The following is a 23,755-nucleotide window of genomic DNA, read 5'->3' as shown; positions in this document are numbered from 1 at the left end:
CCTCTTCATCCCGGAGGATGCAGCTTTTATGTTTTATCAAACATCTTAACGAACTCAGAACCAGAGAAGGCAGCAGTAATTATGTATTCATGCTTTGAATAATGGAACTTTAACTTTATTTTGTGTCTGCACTGATGAACTTTGTTTGCTGACAATAGTTTTCAGACATTTTCCTGAACCCTTGCAGTGATTTCCACAAAACTCTACACACTTTCAGAGGATGACTAACCTCTCTGTGCAGCCTCTCTGGGATGTTTTTATACTGCATCATGTGACTGACCTGTTGCCACTTTAAACTTCCATTGGGTGCTTCTTTTGAAATATGATGTTGAGATGTAATTAATATATCAAGAAATACATATAATCTAAGGATCTAGGGATCCTTAGGATCTTAGTTTAAAATATGTATATGCATTCTCTTTGTATTATTCAAATTTGCGATTACAAGCAGGGTGTTCATAGGATTTACAAATCATGGCATTCTATTGTCCTTTTATCTACAAAGCGTCCAAACTTTTCTGGAAGCAAATTTGTTTTTATAGTGATGGGATGTCAGAAATATAACTTTAAGGGCTGGGCTGCCTTGGAGAAAGATCCAAGGCAACCAAGATCTAGGCCTGAATGCAAAGCCTGGAGCAGCTTGGCATCTTTTAAACAAATGAATGCAAAGCCAAGCAAACATGTTTACAAGTTGTTTCTGATGTGTAGGCATCTCTGAGGAGATTGGATCTGTATGTTCTGATCACCAAATTAGGGTTTTGATTAGGGTTAGGGTTTAGGGTTAGTGATTTTGCCCGGTGATGGACTGGCAACCTGTCCAGGGTGTACCCTGCCTTTCGCCCAACGGCAGCTCAGATAGGCTCCAGCACCCCCACAACCCTAAATTGGATTAAAAGAGTAAAGAAAATGTATGTACGTCCTTATAATCTGGAAATCATATTAGTACTAAACAGTTTCAGAGGTATAAATGTGAAGAAAAGACATCCTTTTTCAATTCAGTTTTCTGTATGAATTTGTATCAGTCTTTCACATCGTTGTGGAAAAATTTGGTCCATTCTTATTTCCATTGTTGCTTCAGCGCATTGAGGTTTGCAGCATTGGTTTCTGCACAGCTCTCTTAAGGTCCCACCACAGCATTCAGTCAGGCTGAGGTCTGGACTTTGACTGGACCATTGCAACACCTTGATTCTTCTTCTTTTTCACACATTCTGCTGTAGATCTGCTGCTGTGTTTGGGATCATTGTCCTGTTGATGAGCCAGTTTCAGCCCAGCTTTAGCTGCCGGACAGACGGCCTCACATCTGACTCTAGAACACTTTGGTATCCAGAGGAGTTCATGGTGGACTCAATGACTGCAAGGTGCCCAGGTCCTGTGGCTGCTGAACAAGCCCTTATCATCAGCCCTCCACCACCGTGCTTGACAGTTGGTATGAGGTGTTTGTGCTGATATGCTGTGTTTGGTTTCCTCCAAACGTGCTGCTGTGCATTATGAGCAAACATCTCCACTTTGGTCTGCTCTGTCCAAAGGACATTGTTCCAGAAGTCTTGTGGTTTGTTCAGATGCAACTTTACAAACCTAAGCTGTGCTGCCATGTTCTTTTTGGGGAGAAGAGGTTTTCTCCAGCAGCCCTTCCAAACAAGCCATACTTGTTCAGTCTGTTTCTAACTCTACTTTCATGAACATTTAAATGCTAACTGAGGCCTGTGGAGTCTGAGATGTAGCTCTTGGGTTTTTGCAGTTTCTCTGAGCATTGCACGGTCTGACCTTGGGGTGAACTTGTTGGGACGTCCACTCCTGGGAAGATTGACAACTGTCTTGAATGTTTTCCACTTGAGAATAATCTTTATCTCGAAATGTAGAATGATGGACTCTGACTAAAATGACCTTATAACCCATCCCAGATTGATGGGCAGCAACAATTGCTTCTTTAAGATCATTGCTGATGGCTTTCCTCCTTGGCACTGTGTTAACGCACATCTGAATGCTCCAGTCCAGGTAGATGACAAAACTTCTGCTTTTATAGAAGTGCTCACTCTGATGATGTTCAATTAATCAGGTGTACTTTGTTTATTCACATGACTGTAACTGTGTGTATGCATGGAGTTGAGGTGACAGAAAAGTGAACTGTTTCACTTCAGGATGGCTGCAGGCCAATAAAAAACAACAACTTTGTGTTCTTAAGTACTTTAATCAATTAGATCTATGTGAATGTACTAAATTATCAAATAAAATCTTACCAATACTGAGTGTGAGTTTCTGTACAGCTTTACCACATTAATTCCTCAATAATCTGTGTGCCAAACACATGTCCGGAACAGTTATTGAATTTCAAATATTATATTTGCTATTACTGGAGGCCTTTCTAGATGTTTCTCTGCCTTCGGCCAGATGCATGCTGGGACAGGATCCACCTCCGCGAGCAGCAGTATCTGATTAATTTCAAATACTTGCAAAGATGTGAGAGACACAGCCCACTCCATATGATAATGTTTAGAATGTATGTGAGGGCACTATGGATTGCATATATATATATATTTATTTTCCCTACCGATGTAACCAGAACTGTCAGTTGTCCTCACACGGTTTGTGACTTACATTTTGTGTGAATCCCATAAGAGAGACAGATTTCCTGTGAACTTTTTCAGGTGAATTCAACAGTAAAATAAGGAGCCTCGTGCACCATTTGCAGGAAATTAACTGTGAAGAATGAGCTCTTTGACAGATATATGGTCGCACTCCTCAGTTCAGAATAGGCAAGGTCCATCTTTTGTTTTATGGATTAATAAATATTTGTCATCTACCATCCGAAGGGTCCCAAAGCTTCGGTAGAAGGGATAGATCGTTACAAATGCTTGATCCTTCAAAGTAGAGGGGCACCTTCCATCCATCCATCCATTTTCTATACCCGCTGAATCCATCGGTCGGGTCGCGGGGGGGGCTGGAGCCTATCCCAGCGGTCATTGGGCGAGAGGCGGGGTGCACCCTGGACAGGCCGCCAGTCCATCACAGGGCCACACAGAGACAAACAACCACACACTCACTCCTAAGGACAATTTTTTAGAAACACCAATTAACCTAATGTGCATGTTTTTGGACAGTGGGAGGAAGCCGGAGTACCTGGAGAGAACCCACGCATACACGGGGAGAACAACACAACACAGAAAGGCCCATCTTTTGATGGCTACTTCCAGCAGGATAATGCACCATGTCACAAAGCTCATATCATCTCAAACTGGTTTCTTGAACATGACAATGAGTTCACTGTACTCCAATGGCCTCCACAGTCACCAGATCTGAATCCAACAGAGCACCTTTGGGATGTGGTGGAATGAGAGATTGGCATCATAGATGTGCAGCTGACAAATCTGCAGCAACTGCGTGATGGTATCATGTCAACATGGACCAAAATCTCTGAGGAATGTTTCCAACACCTTTTTGGAAGTTATATTATATTTGCTATTACCGGAGGCTTTTTTAGGTGTTTCTCTGCCTTCGGCCAGATGCATGCTGGGACAGGATCCACCTCCGCGAGCAGCAGTATCTCAAACTGGTTTCTTGAACATGACAATGAGTTCACTGTACTCCAATGGCCTCCACAGTCATCAGATCTCAAACCAACAGAGCACCTTTGGGATGTGGTAGAACGGGAGATTGGCATCATAGATGTGCAGCCGACAAATCTGCAGCAACTGCGTGATGCTGTCATGTCAACATGGACCAAAATCTCTGAGGAATGTTTTCAACACCTTGTTGAAAGTGTGCCACGAAGAATTAAGGCAGTTCTGAAGGCAAAAGGAGGTCCAACCTTTTACTAGCAATGTGTACCTAATAAAGTGTATTTTACATAGTTTTACAATACTTTGGACAAAAATATATAAATCCTTTCACCAAAACCAGATTAAAACCTCAATTTTGTTTCTGCATGTGGAACCTTCCCGTCACTAATCATGTCATGACTTATCAACCCTTAAACACATTCAGGAGTCGACTCATTCAGGCTGTGGTTTACACAGGTACCCAGGAAAAGACGAGATGAAGTACACATTTTCTCGATCTCTCTTTCATCTGACAGACATGGCAGTTGGTGTGACAACATGATTTTATTTCACTGCCGAGGGGGGCCTGAAATACATAAACACAAAGATTATCAGTCATCCAGCATTATTAATGGAAATAATACAATACTCCAAAAGTAAAGTAAAACTAAAGAGGTTCTATTTCAGAAATAATCCTTGATTTGAGCTCTCCTTCAAACTCTAACTTCAGTAACAAGACACAAAGAGAAAGGATCTGCTCCTCAGCCTGAATATTTGTTTTTCTGGTGTTTTTTTAGCTATCACTCTGTTTCTTCACATGACCCCAGGTGCTCTGAATATCTGGTGGCAAACCACAAGTCAGCTAAGTCCACTGCACCATCTGCCGAAGCAGGTGGTTACACAAAGGTCAAAGAGGGGAAACAGACTGTGTCACAGAGGCTGCTAGAACAGCAGTTTGCTGTCATGTGAGCAATTTTGTGAAATTCATATCTGACCTCTTGCTCTTAAATTGGCTCTGTAAATTACTTATGATGAATCTAAACTATCAAAAGCTAAACAAAAATTTAAAAAGGGGAAAAAATAGCTGTCGTGGGGCACATCTCACCACAAGAGGGCAGTGTTGACAGCACATGTATTCTATATTTAAGTGTGTGTGTGAGTGTGTGTGTTCATTTGTTTTTCTATATTAATTAGACTTGAAAACAAGGAGCCCAGTACACTTGTGGAGACCAAATATTTTCTTAATAATCTCCCTCTGCCACTCGATGGCTGCCCCAGGGTTTGGTGTGGAGATTAAAGGTCTCTCACTCAAGATCAGGTCAAAACCCTGGATATATGGTTCCTATTATATAATATGTATGGTGACTCAGGTGAAGCGAAATGTGCTGTGTAAGGTGCTTGATCACGCTGGCCTTAGACCAGTAGTGACTGTGCATGCATAGACACATTGGTCCTTTGTTCATGTGTATTATGTGGTGCACTTAGTAAGAAGAGGAGATAAGAAGAAAAGGTAAGTAGGTGTGGTTGTGTAAGGTGTAGTTTGCTTTGTTGGTCTGAGGTTAGGGTAAGAGGTTAGGCAATGCATTATGCCAATACTGAATCACCATAAAGATAGAAAAACAAGCTTGTGTGTGTGTCTTTGTGTGTGTGTGCCTGTTACCTTTCCTGCTAACGAGGTTTTGCCGTGCCTTGGCAAATGCCAGGATGTCAGCATCAACTTGCTGGTCTCCAGTCAGTGGAATAAAGGAAGATGGGATTGTGGAGGTGGGAAGCGTCCTGAAAGATACTTATGGTTACTTTGATGTGTCAAGCCTTGTCAAGACAAGAGCTTTTGATCTGACTTACAGCAGAGTGTGTCTGAACTGTGAGAGGCTTTTTAAGAGGAACAAAAGCATATACATAATATACGGAGTGTTTCACTGCAGCTGGTGAAATGGTAGTTTCAGTTAAAGGGAGACTTTGCAGACATGACTTCACAAAGACATAAACATTTATAGTTGCATTCATACTGCTAAGGTAGAAACTCTGGAGGTCCAGCTTGTATGTTCAGATTGAAGTGCTATTAAAAAGTGCTATAGGTTTTTAAAAAAGGGGTAAATACACAAAGATCTTTTGGTCTTTTTTAAGTTGCTGATCATTTCCTGAGGTAAAAAAATCAGATGTCACAAACTACAAACCAGGATGAAAAGCTTAGCAAGCTACTGTATGTTGAGCCGGTATGCCAAAGTCAGATATTTCAGTGCCATGAAGATGCCTCTATTTTAACCTGCTGGGTTACCATGGTTACTTGGGCTGAACATGTAACCCGCTCTGAAGCAGTATATATTCATATGTTCAGATAAATTCATACTTAAAAATTGCCATTCTCTTACTGCTTTTTTTCATGATGATATCTCAGGGAGCAAAAATCAGTCTGAAACAACATCTAAATGTCCTCCTGCACAACTATTCAAACCTTGCTGATGTCTGACATTAGAACCACATTGAAAGCAGTTGATTAGATATGAGTCAGAAATGACAAATAACTGACAGAAAATAAGTGATTCAACCTTTATTGTAAAAGCCAGTCATGGAAATTACTTATTGATCAAATGTTGGTATTTTTCTTCTTAAACTGGATCATAACACAAATACATATTTCTATAATTGAATCCATCATATGTGATGACCTGAACTAAAAATCAACCCCTTTGAACAGAACTAAGTGCTGAATCAAAACCTGAGGGAATATGTTTTACATGAAATCTGTTGAGCTGTGTGTTAAGACAACAAATAGGTTTTGCAGTTACTGTATTTTCCTCTTTTGTCTTAATTGCAGCAACATTGTTCCAATTTACTATAATGCTTACATATTTTCTTCACATCTCTCCATTCCAACAACCTGCCTTTCTAATTAATTAAATGGTTAGATGGTCAGTGTATTTTGAAATGTCAAGTGATGCATAAATCACTACTTTTTATGTCAGTGTGCTCAGAGGCTGAAGAGCAAAGCCTGCAACCAAAATCAGAAGCATCCATGTAGTTCCTGGAATCTCTGAGATCTGGCTGTGTTTAACTCTTCTGATCTCATTCCAGCAGAAAATACGGAAATGACAAAACAGTTTGCCTTTACACACTGTATGCTGAATACAGAATCCTTTTCAGAAAGGTAAAATGTAGTTCCCTGAGAATTACCAGCTTGGTGTTCACATACCTCGTCTCAGAGGAGGAACTGAAGTCCTTCCCCTCCAGGGACTTGTTATGCCAAACCGGCATAGCTGATATTGGAGATTCGCTTTGGGGAGCAATGCATCTGAAATTCAGAGAAATGTAATTACTGTCATTATGATGTGATGAGGATATTAAGGGGTGGCATGTTTTACAGGAAACAAATGAGAAAAAGTGTCTGACCTCAGATGCTGAACAGAAGAACTGAAGCAGCCTGGATGCGTGTCTTGTTCTGCTGGAGACTCTTTTAGAGTACTGCTAAGACCAGGAGCACTGCACAAGAGGACAAAGCCTTTCATGATGACTGTGTTGGCATAATCCTAAAGAACTGTGCTTTTATTTGTAGGGTTGAAACAAAAAGTCAGCGTTTTTAATCATGCATGCACTTGTGAATACCACAAGAGGGCGCTGCAACATAAAGATTTTTATTTCATGCACAGGGTTTCTGCAGATTTGCAGAGATCAAATAAGGACTTTTAAAGTTTATTTTATATAAAACAATAAATGTAATAATATCTACAGCATAATTTACCATCATCACATTTTTTCTGTGCCTCCAACATAAAACATCATAACTATTATCAAGTTAAAGCACACTGATAAGTGGCAGGAAATAGAGGCACTTGTTATTTAAATCCTTTTTAAGTTTTCATAAAAACAGACTGTTTTATGAGACGGTAAACCTTAGAGGTGAACCTTAAAGCCACTGCACCAAACAGCAGGGACAGTGGAAGCTTATCTCAGATCTTATCTCCTTCAAATGAGGAGGATACGAGAAGATGGAAGAGCTGAATTGGACCAAAGTATATTCCTGTTTTTTCATTCTAAAGCCACATCAAACAGTGTGCTATATGAGGAGGTGCAGTATGTGTGCAGCACATCCAGCACATCTGCACAGGACTTGCACTTGTGTTTCTTCTCTCCTTGGTTCTCAATGGACATTTCAGGGGAACAATGTCCATGTTGGAGGAGGAAAGAGGTTGTAAGGAATCATATGTTAGTATATAATGACTACTAAATGTAGACTACAGCAACTTTGAAGTATGAATAAGATCAGGTGTCTCACATCGCTTAAAATCTTGATCAGAATGCTGCTGCTTGCATGTTGACTGGGAGGAGGCAATGTGACCACATCACCCTCCACTGTCCATTTCAGGATCCGGTTTAAGAGCTTTCAAATTGTTTCCAAAGCTTTAAGTGGCATGGCTCCATGGTACCTGTCTGAGCTGCAACAGCCCACTGGTCACCATCCCAGCTACTCCGACATGTTGCATATTCCAGGCGCAAAACAAGGGTTGACAAAGCCTTTTCAAAGGCTGATCCTGAATGATGGAGCAGAAACTAAAACTCATTTATTTGCATTGGCTTTTAAACATAGTTGAGGTTCCTCTTTTTATTCAGTTTTTATTGCATTGTTATTAGATGCAATTTGTTTTCAATTAGTTGTGTTTAAACTTGACCCGGAATGAAACGCATGCTGTGTTTTACTACAAGTGTGATGCTGCTGAATGCAAGTTCACAGAACAGACTAAACAGCCTCCTCTGTGCACAGTCAACTGTCACATCAATATCTCTCTTAGTTTACCTGAGCGTCATATCAGCTAACAAAGGCATTTTCACAACTATCCCACATGACTGTTAACATCAGTCAATATTACAGCAGGGAAGAGAAAATATGATATTTAGTTAACTGGATGTCAGACTTGCGTTTCCTGCAGTGCATGTGACCAGTATCTAAACACAGTGTTGACAAGTCCTTAAGTCGGTCCAATATCTATCATAAAAAGCTTTGTCAAGGCAGACTGGTGACAGATATGAGCTATCAAATACCACCTGTGTCATCACTTTACGGTAGATTGTGCTGTGGACATGTTCTCAGTAATAGCACCACAAATGGAGAAGCAAACAACCACAATGGCTATATGCTAACATCTATTTGATATGTGTTCCATGGAAACAAGAACTGCAGAGCTGCAGGTTGTTGGCCAGTCACCAAGCACTGTCTGAGCACAGATGGTGAGAGGGTAAAATAACATTAATGTATTGAGCAAAAGGGACTCAGTGAGAGGATGTGCTTCTTCTTGCAGCTCGAGTGCAACGTAAGTTTTATGGCATGACCACCGCACATCAGTGCAGTCGTTCACACCTTGGATGGGGGGGGGGTATGTGTGCAGTGTGGTTGTCGGTGTGATGTTGTGTGTGAGTTTATGCATGAATTGATTTGATTATTAATTTTATTGTGTTAAGCTGCTTTTTAGTATGAAAAGTGCCATATAAATAAAGTTTGATTTGATTTGATTTCAAAGAGACATATCATGCTACTTTTTTTCCGGTCTTAAATACTCAAACGTGTTTTTAACTGCTTTGGTTAAAATACACACAGATAGGTTTCAAGAGTTTGAAAAACTTTACACATCCCTTGACAGCGACTGGTTTTAGGGGGTGCAGTCAGCCACTTCAGCTCTCTCTCCTGTAGGATGTGTCTCTTTTGAGATCAGTCGTAAACATAAATTTGGACAGAAATGAAACTCAACAATCCTGGAAGTACTATGTGACAGAGCACAAAGTAAATAGCCTTGGAGCTCGCACTACCACATGCCAAACTGATTTCCCTCATCTGCAGTTTGGACACAGACAGTTGGCATTGATTTTCCTTTTAGGAAAAATCTCATTGCGAGGTATGCATTGAACTGGCCCAGGTTAGAAAAACACCGCACCACAGACAGGAACGCGGCATTAATGCAACGGCCAGCCGGCAGGTACCAGACAAGTGAAAATCATGCCCTCTTTCCTCCATAAACTCTGGGCCTCACCGTCACTCCATTCTTCTGTGTTTTAGTCTAAATTTTAGAGGCTTAACTTTTTGAACTGTTGCTAATATGGGACACGTTTCGTAAATGTTTGTTTTGTTTTTGAGTTTGCACATGTCTATTGACTGCATAAAAATAATGGAAACTTCCAGACAGCGAAAATGAAAAGAAAACAGAAAGAGGAGGTCAGATTTCATTTTTGGGAACAATAGATAAAGCACTGATGAAGCATAATTAGCTCATTTCTTTCTTAAGTTAAGTGAACTATATAGCTGCTGATCAAAATCTGTTCTTCAAAGCAAAAAGGAAATGTATGGATAAGTCTGAGTTGCTACTATGGTGTAACAGTAACCTGCAAATCTGAATGGCTCACCGAATTACACATGTTCAGACCCAGGTGGCTCCAGACAAAGTGACAGTTTGAGTTATGAATTTTTGATTTAGAACAGAAAAAGTGTTTTTTTTGTGTGTGTGTAGTTCAAAAACATGTCCCCTTTAATCTACTACAGGGTTGAATGGACGGAAGGACAGACAAAGAGCAGCGAGGCAGCTTTTCTATCATACACAGAAAATATCTCACCCAAATCCTGGAGTGCCTGGTGTGGATGGTTGAAAGGTTCCATTTGGTGATGCTGTGTGGCATCTGGCTATGGCCCCTGATTCCTAATGTAGAAACATTTCTGAAACAACTCTCAATACAAACATCATAACAGTTAAACACAATGTGGCCATATGTGTCAGACATCTACTGGGAACAGCGGTTATTTTTGGGTATTCTAGCTCCATCAGACATCTTTTGCAAAGTTTAAGTGATGACACGTGTGAAAGAAATAGTTGAACAAAGCTGTTGGACATAAACTGTCAAGGCATATGATCTGCTTCCTGCACATGTAAGGCCCGTCTGTCAGACTTCCTCCTCTTCCCATTTGTCATTCTGTGATGCATTTCCAGACGATGCTCATATGTGTCTGAGATGTTCTTCTCCATTCATTAGAACAAAACCAAAGAGCAAGAGGGCTGCTCATCAGATGTTGCTGCTTAATGTCTTTTTTTTGTGGTTGTGCACAACAGCCATTGAAGCAAAAAAATGTGTGAGCTGAGAGACTTCTCTGTGAGTCAGTGCGACTTGTGAATTTAGAAGCAATCTTTCTCTCTTCCAAGCTTTTGCAAACATTATCGTCGACCATGACGGAAAAAGCGGTGTTTAAGCACAACATTAAACTATAAAATTAGACTTAAACAGACATTGAGTAACTTCTAATTCCCTCTGTGCTACTGTTTATATCTTGACTTGTTTCAATCATATGGAAGTAAGAGAAAAAATAGATTTCGGTGTATTTGCCTCCTACACATCATCCCAAAGATTAAGCAGATGCTCCGAATATAGAGAAGCATATCTTGACACTCTTGCACTGCCATTACATCATCCTCATGGGAAATTTATGCGGTGTTTTTAACACAGATAGGTAAAGAGAGTTGAGATCAGTCACCTGCAGATTTGAGGCCTCCTGGCTCCACCACTTCTGGAAATCCTTCTGGATCTTGACCTTCACCCTCTCCAACAACAGCTGCAGATGCTCGATCTCCGTTCTCAGCGCTTTCAGGCGGCCAATGGTGCTCTTATAGCTGACAGGAGATATCAGTAGCACGAAATACATCTTTTGTCTACGACACACAGCACCTGTTGAGTTCAATCAATCCAAGCAGTGTCTTGGGAGAACCTCGGAAAACATTTGGTATGATAATTCAGACAACTCACGCCATTTTTTCTTGCTTAATTTGTTTGCACAGGTTTTCTTCCACAGGGTCGAACTCCTCTTCAACCTGTGCTTGATTTCCCACGACACCTATTGGCAGAGGGGATGACAAAGGATTTACAGACAGACAGATATTTGGAGTCATTATATATAGCACTACCAATAAAGTCAACATTTTTGTTTTAGTTCAGAAGCTAGTAAGGGTATGCACATATGATTACATTTATTTAAAGACATCATTCAAACTTTTTGCCCTGGATAACAAAAGCCAGGCTGCTGTGAAGTGTTCCCTGATGCAAGGCTCAAAATAACAAGAAAAGCCTCTGGCGCCTGAATCGGAGGGAGATGTTTGTGTTTTATAACCAGATTTCCTCATCAAAGCATTTATGTCACTGATCAAAACAGTCAGAACAGAGTAAATGAAGGAGTCTCTGTGTTGTGCTGCCCAGTCTTTGGTCTTTAAGCTTGTGGACAGCGAGGACTCCTGTGAAAGCTTTGAAGTGGCCACTGATTCACACACAGTACCAGAGCATCCACAATATTCATTTTTTAAAACCTAGAATTTTAAAAACCAGTTCAGGATCAAAAAAGCTCAAAAGAAAATGTGACAATTTGTTCAAAATTTCTGCAGAATTTCAAATTTGGGGACAAACCTTTTTCTGTCAACAGTGCAGTCATGTGGAAATATTTCTATGTGGTTCATTTAATTGTTGTGCATATAGCTCAGCTTTTGATGTGGATACACTGAGAAGGAAAGTATGCTGTTTCTACACACACGGTAAAAATTTAGCAGCAAAAATATGCTTTGTCATTTTGATCTTACCATGAGCTGCTCTCTGTCTCCTCCGCAACTCTAACTGTTTCTTCAACTCAGCTGGGGGAGTGGAATCAAAAAATGATTAAAGCAATATAGATAGATACATAAAATAAGATACAGTATAGGCTATATTTCCCTTACAATGGTGTGGATCTCCTGTTTCTCTTATAACATTCTAACTAGTCAGTTTGTTCCTGTTTATAAATCATGAATAAGGTGTGGTTTAATCATTGCAGATTATTAGCAACATGTTCTCATCTGTTTCCATGCATTGAGTAAATGACAAAACGGCAGGAGAATCCAATGTTTACTATTTGCTCCAATCATGATACGTACAATAGAGTGAATCCAAATTGCGTCAGTGAGGAATTTAGGAAAATTAAATTTTGCTTTATGCAAAAAATCCTGATACAAATATACATAAGTTGTAAACGACAGACATACTGGGCGGGATGTTTTTTAGCTTTAGTCTGTACTCACTTATTAAAAAAATAATGATGGCGCTTTTTCTAAAGGATTTACCCCAAGTTTAGTGTTTCTGTACATCAGATTCTTGTTACGCATGATCATACAGATATGTAAGAGCCACCACATGCTGCCCCTCACATATCTAATACACCATGGCAGTCATAGCCTACTACGAGACTGGAACTCTACATTCTTCAAAATAACATAACCTCACAGAACTTTTCAGTGATAGCAGTAAAAGTCCTGACTGACAGGCTTATCTAAAACCTAACTTAGAATCTAGTACTAAAGAAACACTGTGTTTAGCAACAAGAAATGCTTTAACCCATTCACACCTGATACTTAGTTTAGAAAAGCATTATAAAACATGAGCAGCCTCATAAAGCCGGGAGATTTTAATACTATCCACAAAATCCTTTAAAACTTCGCATTCAGTGTAGATTATTGGCATTGCACTTTCTGTCATAAAATTGTCTAAGAGGGTAATGAAATTTCATGGAAACACATCTTAATGGTATGCCTCTTTTGTGAGTCACTTGTATACATTTTAGGCTTTTGACATATCTTTCTATGCAGTTAAAATGATGCACCAAATGGTTGGGGTTAGAGGAAAAGTACAGACAGAGGTGTCATCCTGTCATGGAACACAGCGCAAAATGAGCCCAAAAGCCAGAAATGATGCATAGTAATTAGTTGGTGGCGTGTTGGCAAGAGTATGCTATTTCATGACAGTAAAGTCTAGAGAAAGTAGGTCAAAATATTTCCTTTGTGAATCCCAAGCTCAAGATCCAAACACAATGGATCCTGATGCAGCACAAATGTGTTTTTGTTAAGATTCCCCGCTCTGCTAAATGTTGACTTCTTTCAAACCTCCCATTTTGCTTTTGGAGCTCTTAAGTTTGCAAGCCCAGGCTGAAATAAATCTCAATGTCACAGTAACTCTTAAAAAATTTGGAAATCTTCCTGTTGAGGGACAAAAATCTGTAGTAGTAGAGGACTATAACCTGAAATTTGTGTATTCATTAGTGATATTGCTGTGAAGGTATTCATTGTTAAATTCTCCTCACATCGTTTTTTTTGATTAGATATTATTTACGCCTTTTCTGTTGATGAACTTGTCCCTGAGAAGGCTATCTGACGCCAGGAAACACCGATCAGTTACACACTTCCAGTGTCCTTAAAATGAACTCTTGTAACTCCACTGAGCCAGGAAGCAACACGAGGGAGGCGTTTGGGCCACTGCCGCTCTTGTGACTGTAATGGTGGCTTGACATATGGGTAAGTAATTTGTGTGTGTCTCCCTTCCCCTAATAAAGGAAGTTCATTATCCTTCTGAAGACATTGAGTTTGTGCTGCAATGCTTCAATGACAAAGGCCCGTTGTAAAATAAATGGACTAAAACGTATTGTACAAGCAATTGTTAATGGCACTTGATGGTGAAGGAGCATTTGGGGATACATTTTCCACAAGATGTCAAAAGAAGATTAAAAGATAAAAGAGACATTGAATGGCAGCATCTTCTGCAGTGAGTTTCCATTACGATCCCTCAGGTCTCATATACATGTAGGCGGCGCTGTGCCTGAGCTCTGTAAGGTGATCCTATCACAGATCTAAAAGCTGAGGTTGAAGTTCCAACAACGAGAAATCCAGATGAAGTGCTGTCTTGTAAAAAAAGAAAGTAAAAGAGGTTTGGGGAGCGACCTTTTTCTATAATACCAACCAGGGTGCCCTAAAACAGTTGGATTAGAGTTTGACACTGGTTGTGTTTCGCATTTATTCGACCTCTTCTACAGAGAGCTTCAAGACAGTTTGCAAAGTGCCCTTGCAATCAGCTCATCTTTCAAAACTCTTCACAAACACTTTTGTTTAAAGCAGACCACTTTTGGGGTTTCAGCAGACATTGGAGACGTGAATGGATGAAGTGAAACATTATACGTGACACACAAAGACATATTGTGCCCATGATGAGAGTGTTTTTCCAAATGCCTGCAAAGTTAGATCCAGGGTTTGAGAACCTCTCCTGAAGCCATATGTTTGGGTAACTGAGAATCTAAATGAACTGAGACGCCCTGTGGCTTCATATTGTGGTAAGGTAAGCAGCTTGACTCTTCTCTAACAGACATTACTTTCTAAAACATGACCTACAGCTAATTGATGTAGAGTCTACTTCAAAACAACTTAAAGGGATGAAGAAATATTCAAGGCCTAATGACAGGGTGAAAAACTGCAGGGAGCACATGAAGGCATGATGAGCACAAGGAGCTGCCTGCGTGGTTTACATCAGTCATGGCATTTACTGAAGCTTTTTCCAAACACCCAAAGCCAAACTACAGAGCAGTCATTGAGGAAAATTCTTCGAATGTACTTTTGTGTTCTCGCTCATTCAAACAGAAAAGCTAAGCTGCAGTATAAGAGTGTTATGTAGTTGTGGTCACAAATCTGTTATATCTGACAAATCCCGTGTGGGTGCTTTGTGGAACAGGAAAAAGCAGTTACAGGACAGCTAGACAAGGCACCACAGATTCAAGCACGAATGCAGCTGAAGTCCAAGAAATAATCATGTCCACGGCCACAGCTTTATGCAGTACAGCTTAGCATAGCAGCTGCAGCCACTGGAGAGGATTAATGAGAAATAAATGCATATTATAAAGAGTCCCACATTTTCCCCTTTCAGGGATTCCCTAAACTGACAATGTGTTAGAACAAGACTGCACCGACACACCACCTGTTCAATCACATCAATCTGAAAGCAACTGTGAAGGAATATCTAAATCCATTAGTATTAAAGGCACAGCATCTGATCCTCTCGAAATGCCCTTTAGGTCAGATTTGTTGATGTTTTCTGCATATACCGACAGTGATCAATGAATCTGCATGGAAATAAAGGTCAGTAAATCAATGCGTTCGGGCCAAATACAGTGACTGGACAGTGAGCACTCTGTTGGTATATTAATTGCACTTCATCTGGCTTTGGAGGAAGCTTTGCGAGCAAGAGGTGGGACTCTTCTGGCTGTGTGATTTCTAGCTTTCTCTTGCTTTGGGAATGCATGGTCCACTGCAGCGTTGATGCATACACATTAGGCTTCAAAGAGAAGAAAAGACAATTCTAAATTAATAAAAAAGGAAAAAAACCTTGAAAAGTAGTACCAGAAGGAAAGTTCTGAGACTTTGTTTTTTGCTTTTTGTTTGTTGTTTGTTGTAATTCAGAGCAAATTTTAAATCATAAAAGGTACTCAGGGCGGTATTAAACATTGTTGTAACTGATGGAGAGCCTGGTTATGTATGGCTGCAGAGCAGTGCATCACATTATCATCAGCATTCAATCATCCATCCATTTTCCAGAGCCTATCCCAGCTGCTATCGACTGGGACGCAGAGTACACAGAGACACGTCGCCAGAGTACAATCAGCATGAAAATCAAAAGCAGTGTTTGAGACCTTTGAATCAAGATCGATTACATATTACATGAACAACCTTGATCATTTCATACGTAAGCTGAAACCAACTTTTTTAAGGCTTTGTGACTGCATTCGTATCTCAATACAAATTTATATGAATTCTTATTGATGACTTTCGTGCCTCATTTCCAGCAAATGGTGAAAAATTTTTATATCAACCACATAAGAGATTGTTAATACTGAACTCAGAGTTGCACTAAACTCTTTCTGTTTTTATTGGACAGCTGTGTTTATGACAGTGCTGCCTAAACCAATGTCTTTATATAAACCACTTTCATGTGCAGCTGATAACATTAACAGAGCAAAAAGTAAATCATTACAGCTTTGAAAAGTCTAGTTTACTGCTTCAAAAGAAGTTTGATGCAGACATGACACACTCTTTGGAATATTACCAATAAAAACACTGGAATTCTAAATTCTGCTTTTATCATGACAAATATTTCACACTCATACCAGACTTCCTTTGCTACCTAAATATGCTCGGGCTAATAGGTCATACAAGTAAAGGTGAGCAGAGTGTGGAAGTGGGATACCTGAACAGATACCAGAAGGCTCCACCCAAGACTAAACTGCATAAAGCCAACAGCATCTGGCAGAGTAATCGAGAGAGACTGCCCCCTTCATACTGTAGAGGATGTCCATCAATGGTCCCTCAGAATAAATATATATCCTTGCACTTTTGGACCTAAGGGCTCAGAACATATAGTCTTCCAGTGGGACTGGATACCAGAGCTGAGTGATGTGGCCAAGAACAATAGCGTAAACCAGGGAAATGTTTAGACACTGATGTTTCCTCGGGCTACCACCTCTCCCTTTCTCCCCTGCTACTGACCCTCATGCTGGGTACATCCATCAGAGAAAGCTTTTGTCTATATTATGCTAACTGTTTCCATGTTCTACATTCGCCATGAGACACAGGTGGTGTACAGTTTCCAAGCAGGGCCTCCAAGATGGCAGGGAAACATATTGAGCTAAATATTATGGTTCTGCTCGCAAGCCAGAAGAGGCAACCACCTTCCACTAAAAACACTGTCTCTCATCCAAGAAGAATGCAGCTTCATACACCTAACATTGTAATAATATCTGACAGCATCAAGATGTTTTGGGGGAATTTTTCCAAATTTGCATTAAATGGGGAAATTTGGTCTCGAGGACTCAACCAAAGAAATGCTACAAATGTTTTTCCTCACTTTATCCACACTGTGTGGGCGTCATCGTGCTGATGTGTGCAGAACATACTTCAAGAGTTAATATTCTGCGTGCTGTCATAGTTGATTTCTGTGTGACATGAACATATACAGCTGTGTCAGCAACTTGTGGATCAATGAAAAGAATTCAATTTCAAGGGTGATAAGTGCATGCTGGCATATATGAGGCGAAGGCTACCAAGCCACTGAGCATGATCTAAGGCAGCATGATGCCAGGCTCTGGTGAACACTTATCCATTTCAATGGCATGTGATGTGAGCCACAAACACACACAGTCTATGGAAATTCATAGCTTGCAACAGAAAATGCAAACAAGATAAAATTCTAATAACTCATTTTAACCAAAATACTGCAATGCCATTTGAACTTATTGCCACTGGTGACAGGTCTTGTCTTCAAGCGTTCCTGAAGTAATGGATTATGAGACATTATTGAATTTCTTAGGAGCCAATGTGAATGATCTTTAATATGCTATGACATAATAAAGTACGAATATCCACTGTGTCAAAGCAGACATGCACCATACATACGACATGCAGTTGATATATGGACAAACCACAGCAGAGAAAATGTGGACATGTTTAGTGTTAATCTTAGGTCTCATTTTGACATCGTAAGAGAGTGAGCATCCAGAAGGACTCAGGGGTGTGCTCACAGAGTCGTCATAAAACAGCCTGTGACAACCCAGTAAAAAAGTACAGGTTGGAAGACTTTTGCAGGTGGATGGAAATCAGAATGCCTTCAAGTCCTGGAAAAAGTTAGGAATGTGTTGAGAGATTCCGACACTCCAGGGATAGAGCACCCTGACAATGATCTGGTAATTAATGTTTTCTTGGTGGATTGCCACTGGGATAATAGTGAGTGAAACACAGATTTACAAATGTGCAGAGCTCCAAACTATTATATGATCTCTGGAGGGCAACTTCCATCTGTTGAGACAACTTACTGATTCTGTTTCTGGCTTCACTCAGTTGTTCCCCAAGTCCTCGAGCCTCAGCTGATCTGTTCGAAGGAATCCAAGTGTTAACGGACCATGACAGCAAAAAAAAAAAAGGATCAAGTACATGTTTAACAAACTGAATGTGGAAACCGTATACATCCCATTCATATTCTATTATTTGCTGACAATCCTCAGGGAAAAAGAAATCAATGTTTAAAGCTATTAAACAAAATACATATCATTTATATATCAGGACATAACAGAAAAGTATCTGGTCTAAAATTAGGTCAATACAACCCATGCCAGCACATGCAGTACTACATAATACCATTATTAATTCAACGTAAACTAAGTTCACACCAAGAATCAACAGCTTTTAGAACCACATTTAGCAGCAATAACATAAAGTAATCATTTTCCATGTGAAGCTCTCAGTCTCTCACATCATTGTGGAGGAATTTTGGCCCAGTGTTCTTTACAGCATTTACAGCATCTGTTTCTGCACAGCTCTCTTAAGGTCCCACCACAGCATTCAGTCAGGCTGAGGTCTGGACTTTGACTGGACCATTGCAACACCTTGATTCTTCTTCTTTTTCACACATTCTGCTGTAGATCTGCTGCTGTGTTTGGGATCATTGTCCTGTTGATGAGCCAGTTTCAGCCCAGCTTTAGCTGTCAGACAGACGGCCTCACATCTGACTCTAGAAAACTTTGGCATCCAGAGGAGTTCATGGTGGACTCAATGACTGCAAGGTGCCCTGTTCCTGTGGCTGCTGAACAAGCCCTTATCATCAGCCCTCCACCACCGTGCTTGACAGCTGGTGTGAAGTGTTTGTGCTGATATGCTGTGTTTGGTTTTCTCCAAACGTGCTGCTGTGCATTATGAGCAAACATCTCCACTTTGGTCTGGTCTGTCCAAAGGACATTGTTCCAGAAGTCTTGTGGTTTGTTCAGATGCAGCTTTGCAAACCTAAGCTGTGCTGCCATGTTCTTTTTACAGAGAAGAGGCTTTCTCCTGCAGCCCTTCCAAACAAGCCATACTTGTTCAGTCTTTTTCTAATTGTGCTGTCATGAGCTTTAACATTTAACATGCTAACTGAGGCCTGTAGAGTCTGAGATGTAGCTCTTGGGTATTTTGCAGTTTCTCTGAGCATTGCACGGTCTGTCCTTGGGGTGAACTTGCTGTGGCATCCCCTCCTGGGAAGATTGGCAACTGTCTTGTATTTTGTAAGGCCCAGATAAATCTTAAAACGTCTTATTATGTCCTTATACGTAAAAGCTTGGAATAGACAGAAGGTGTACATTAATTTATTATCAGGAAAAGAAATAAAATAAAATGACCAAATTTTACACTACACAACATGTGGAGAATTTATCAAAGATGCAACAGAATGTTCCCATGGTCACGTACCTCTCTTTAAGTATTTTCTTATTGTCTTCAATGGTTTGATGCTCCTCATGGTCTCTTATGAAGGTCTCAAAGGCTTCTTGTTTTCCCATCGACAGTTGTGGACCTGAGAGAATACAAATCTGTACTGAGAATCTGTTCATGTTCCTTTCATACGCAGTGTCGAATTAATATTTTCTCTGGCTAAAGACACTCACCTGAGAACATGTGACAGTGGTAGACAGTACATAGTAATCTAATCTATTAAAAAGCCTTTGTTTGAAAAGAATGACCCTCCTTAAAATGATCATGTTTTTCATACCAGTGAAAAGAAAAATCTACTAACTATGGGAAATTGTGCCCTGAGTTGTACGTGTTCTCACATCCTCAACTCAATCTGGCAGCCAGATGTGAGTCTACAGCCCTGACCTCCCACCCATTACTAGGTACAAACCAGACGAACTATTAACCTGCTGTTCAGTCATTGAAAAGAACATAAACACAAACATAAACAGCAATTCTGCACAGGTCAGCATTACATAGCGGATGCCCCCCTGCTTAGCCTTGGCAGCTTGGGAAAGTACATCATTTCGAACCCAACATCCCTCTGGCTGTTGATAATTCTTGTTTGCTTGTAATATTACTTAATGAGCATTTTTATTAAAGCTCCATACATCTGTTTCAGATACTGTATTTTCACCACAGAACAACATAGCGTGGCACGATCAGCTGGTGCCGTCTCATATTATGTACTGAGAGAACATGTTTTTAATTCTAAAGTTTGAACAAGATAAGTACAAGAGTTCAAACAATGTTTTCACAAAACTGCATCACTGTGTTGAAGTATCCAATCTTACATAACATACCAGCGGTATTTTGCAAGATTATCTTTAGATTTTCTTGGGAAATTCAAAACTTCAAAACAGTTCCAATAAATTCCAAGCATGTTAAGATGGACAGAATGGACTTTTGTATCAAAGCTTCTGACCAAACTTATACACAGGGCAGTAATTCATTTTAGATTAATTGCTGGAGAGTAAGGAATTTTGTTTCTTCATCTTTGGAAAGTCCTGACTAAAACCAGCAGACATACTGTATGTTGCAAGAGCCAACCTCAACAAGTCCATGTGTGGGTTTCTTTAGGGAACCATTTGATTTGTGTAAAAAGCAACATTCCAGGAATATTTTATAGTGCTATGACATCGTGTTATGTTGTACTAACAGTACTTGAGGGGTAATGGAATCTTATGGACCTGAGGTCAACTTTTCTAATTTTTCTTTTCTGTGCTTCAAGTGTTGACAAACCACAGAGTCTTTATAGAAGGAATGTGTGGCAGCGATCGTTGCTTTTCAACAAATTAAAAAATCTCAAATACCAAGAAAGTGAAGTACAGTTTTAACTGTTAATCAATTTGAACAATGTTAGAAGTTTTGCATTTTATGTTCCTACTTCAGGCCCCTGCAGGGACAGTAATATCTGACTTACTGAGGTGTCACTCTTTTACTCGTGTGTAAAGCCTGCTAAAGTCATCAGTCTCTCAGCAAGCTGGATTTACATTAAGACATAACTATCCCTGTAAGTCTGAAGTCTCCTTTCAGCCCTGCCACGCTTAATACAAGTCATCAAAAGCCTGAATTACAACAGGAACACCTTGTTAATCCATTAGTACTATAAAAAAAACATTAAAAAGCACATTGAAAAGACTGTACATAAAATAGTAAATAGTACATAAAACTTGAGAAACTGAGATTCAGAGCACACCTTTTTGCAATTTTCACTACACACTGCAGAAATACAGCTCTATAAGGAAATAAAAATATCTTAATGGGCACAGACTGCTTCTGCAGAAACAGCGGTAAAACACCCTCTAACATCCATGAGCCACGCACAGATGTACGTATTGTGGAAGAGTAGAGTCAATTACAAAGCATTAAATCAGCTCAAAAGGTTTCCATGGAAAGTCCATCATTATATCTACCGTTAATCTTCTTGGGACAGACATGACCTTAAACGTAAAGCTAATTTCAAACATACATAAACAATCAGTGACCCGCTGAGCAGGAAAAAATAATAAAATGCATTAGCAGTGCATTAGTTTTGAACGAAGACAAAGAAGAACCATTTAATGTGTGTATGGTTTGGTTATGAGTGTTAAAGAGGTATTGAGTACTCCTCTGGTTTTTCAGCACATGCTATGTATGTTGCATAAATAAAAAGATATTCAAAAATATGCACGAAAACAGTGTTCACCAATGCTTTAACATTTTTAAGACAAATATATATTTTTTGCACGTTTCTTAAAAAATTGCTGCACTGATTTCCCATTTTCCCAGCAACATACATCAAGAATCCTTTACAGTGCTGTCTGTACACAAGATTTTACAGAGCAAGTCACATCTGATATAGTTGAGTGGAAAGTAGGATGAGATGGAATTCAACAAACAGCCAGTCTTATCTATTAATATGTCCAGTAAATTTGTAATACAGGGATTGTCTACATCCATTTATGGCTAAAGATGGGAGAAGAAATCTGGCAAGTGCACCTGCAGACATAATTATAGTTATGGGGATTCATGGAAGAGACTGAGCACACATTGCTTTATAATCCTTGAAAAATTCCTGCATGTGCAAATTTCTGCCTTTCTTTTCTGTATACGCAGGTTTAGTTGTGGCTCTGCACTGAGTTTTATGTATCTGGGCCACACTGTGCTCCAGGACTCCCCATACTGAAATTATGAAGAATAAGAAGTGTCTTGTCTGTTGCCTCTGGAACTGCTCAAAGCGCTCATAAGAACTCTGCTTCCCAGAGTGCAAAGTCTCTCTGGACAACCTAAAGTCTCCCCTGCTGGTTAAGAGACGATGGAGCTGAAAGCTTGCTCTGTTCAGAGTGTTTGTTGCAAGCGAAACAGAAAAAGAGAGAAAACGTACAAAAACTGTGAGAAAATTGGAGCAACATTCCAGAGTGGACACATAACTGCTAGCGAGAGACTGCAGGACCTGGGAACTCTGGAGGGGGTAGCAACTTTTCCACAATAGAATGGACAACACAAATTTTCTTGGTAAAATTTCCTAATTTAGTCATTGTAAAGTCTGATTTAAGAGTGATCTCATCTCTTAACACCATCTCAGCTCACGACTCCAAAGGAATGCTGAAATCAGCCTTACATTTTTCTGTGCAGCATGAACCAGTCAATTACATTGTAACTGTATAATTTGGGAAATTTTCTATTGCAACACATCTGCCTTTACAAAGTGCCCAACTGCAGTCAATTTATGGTAACTACAGTGCTCGAGTGTCTGCTGTTAATTTGCTTCAGATGGGAAAAGACAGTTAAACATTTAAAATGACTGTGATGAATCAGAGCATTCTTGATTGACTCATTTGCTTTGTGGGTCAGTGAGCCAGAGCGCCTAACTGTCGTAAACCAACACGCTTTCCAAGACTTGAGTGAGAGGTACAGATTTAGTCCTTCAAAACTAATGAAGGAGAAAGATTAATCATAGCATCAAGTTGAGACAAAAATAAAGTCAAATTTCAGGTTAGGAAATGTAAACTGATACCATTCCCGCCACTGCGCTGATTCCAAGCTTCAGTACAGAAAGGAACGATTTTATTTAAAAAAAAGTCCCTTGGACCATCTTTTCTTTTCTAGAACAATGTGATTCCTAAATCCCATTTCTTTTGGAAGCAACTTCATATCGTCACGTTGTTGAATAGAGCTACATTTCCGGCCTCTTTGTATATTAATGGATTAATTCTATTACTGGTAACTGTGAAAAATAACACCTGAATGAAGGGGTTAATTAATATACCATTTTCATTGAACCATTCTCAAAATTCAGAGATATAATCAGATTTGGACCTGTTACAATAAGCTACAATGATAATTCTTTATCATAAATGCATACACTGTGCACCACAATGACAGTGGAAAAAACTATTCTTTGGAGTGTACATTCTGTACAGTTTGTACATCTGTCAGTGGACCTTGAGATGCCTCTACAGCTTGATTATAGTCCAAGACTGCTAAACTGAATTCACAGGTGATATTTAAGAAGGTACACAGATACCTATATAAAACATCTGGAAATATCTAGAATAACAGAGTTGTGCTTGGAGAGTGAAAATCATGTCATGAGGTTGAGAAAATTGTCTGTTCACCCAT

General features: G+C 39.8%; 1 protein-coding gene across 1 annotated transcript in view; it reads right to left on the bottom strand.

Annotated features, from left to right (window-relative positions):
• Positions 1 to 3,917: 3,917 nt before the first annotated feature.
• Positions 3,918 to 23,755, bottom strand: part of kif6 (kinesin family member 6) — a 63,418-nt gene continuing 43,580 nt past the window's right edge. Inside the window, exons 14-23 of the mRNA XM_075447863.1 lie at positions 19,613 to 19,715; positions 18,208 to 18,263; positions 12,134 to 12,184; positions 11,313 to 11,400; positions 11,044 to 11,179; positions 10,134 to 10,216; positions 6,927 to 7,016; positions 6,730 to 6,828; positions 5,197 to 5,312; positions 3,918 to 4,122 (exon numbers count right to left, since the gene is read on the bottom strand). Coding sequence (XP_075303978.1) covers positions 4,106 to 4,122; positions 5,197 to 5,312; positions 6,730 to 6,828; positions 6,927 to 7,016; positions 10,134 to 10,216; positions 11,044 to 11,179; positions 11,313 to 11,400; positions 12,134 to 12,184; positions 18,208 to 18,263; positions 19,613 to 19,715 — 839 coding nt within the window. The 3' untranslated portion in view covers positions 3,918 to 4,105. The remainder of the gene's footprint in view (positions 4,123 to 5,196; positions 5,313 to 6,729; positions 6,829 to 6,926; positions 7,017 to 10,133; positions 10,217 to 11,043; positions 11,180 to 11,312; positions 11,401 to 12,133; positions 12,185 to 18,207; positions 18,264 to 19,612; positions 19,716 to 23,755) is intronic.

The sequence above is a fragment of the Odontesthes bonariensis genome, chromosome 17, assembly GCF_027942865.1.
Source record: "Odontesthes bonariensis isolate fOdoBon6 chromosome 17, fOdoBon6.hap1, whole genome shotgun sequence".
Classification (NCBI taxonomy): Eukaryota; Metazoa; Chordata; class Actinopteri; order Atheriniformes; family Atherinopsidae; genus Odontesthes; species Odontesthes bonariensis.
Note: the sequence above shows the minus strand (reverse complement) of the source record. Positions and strands in the feature narration are given on the sequence as shown.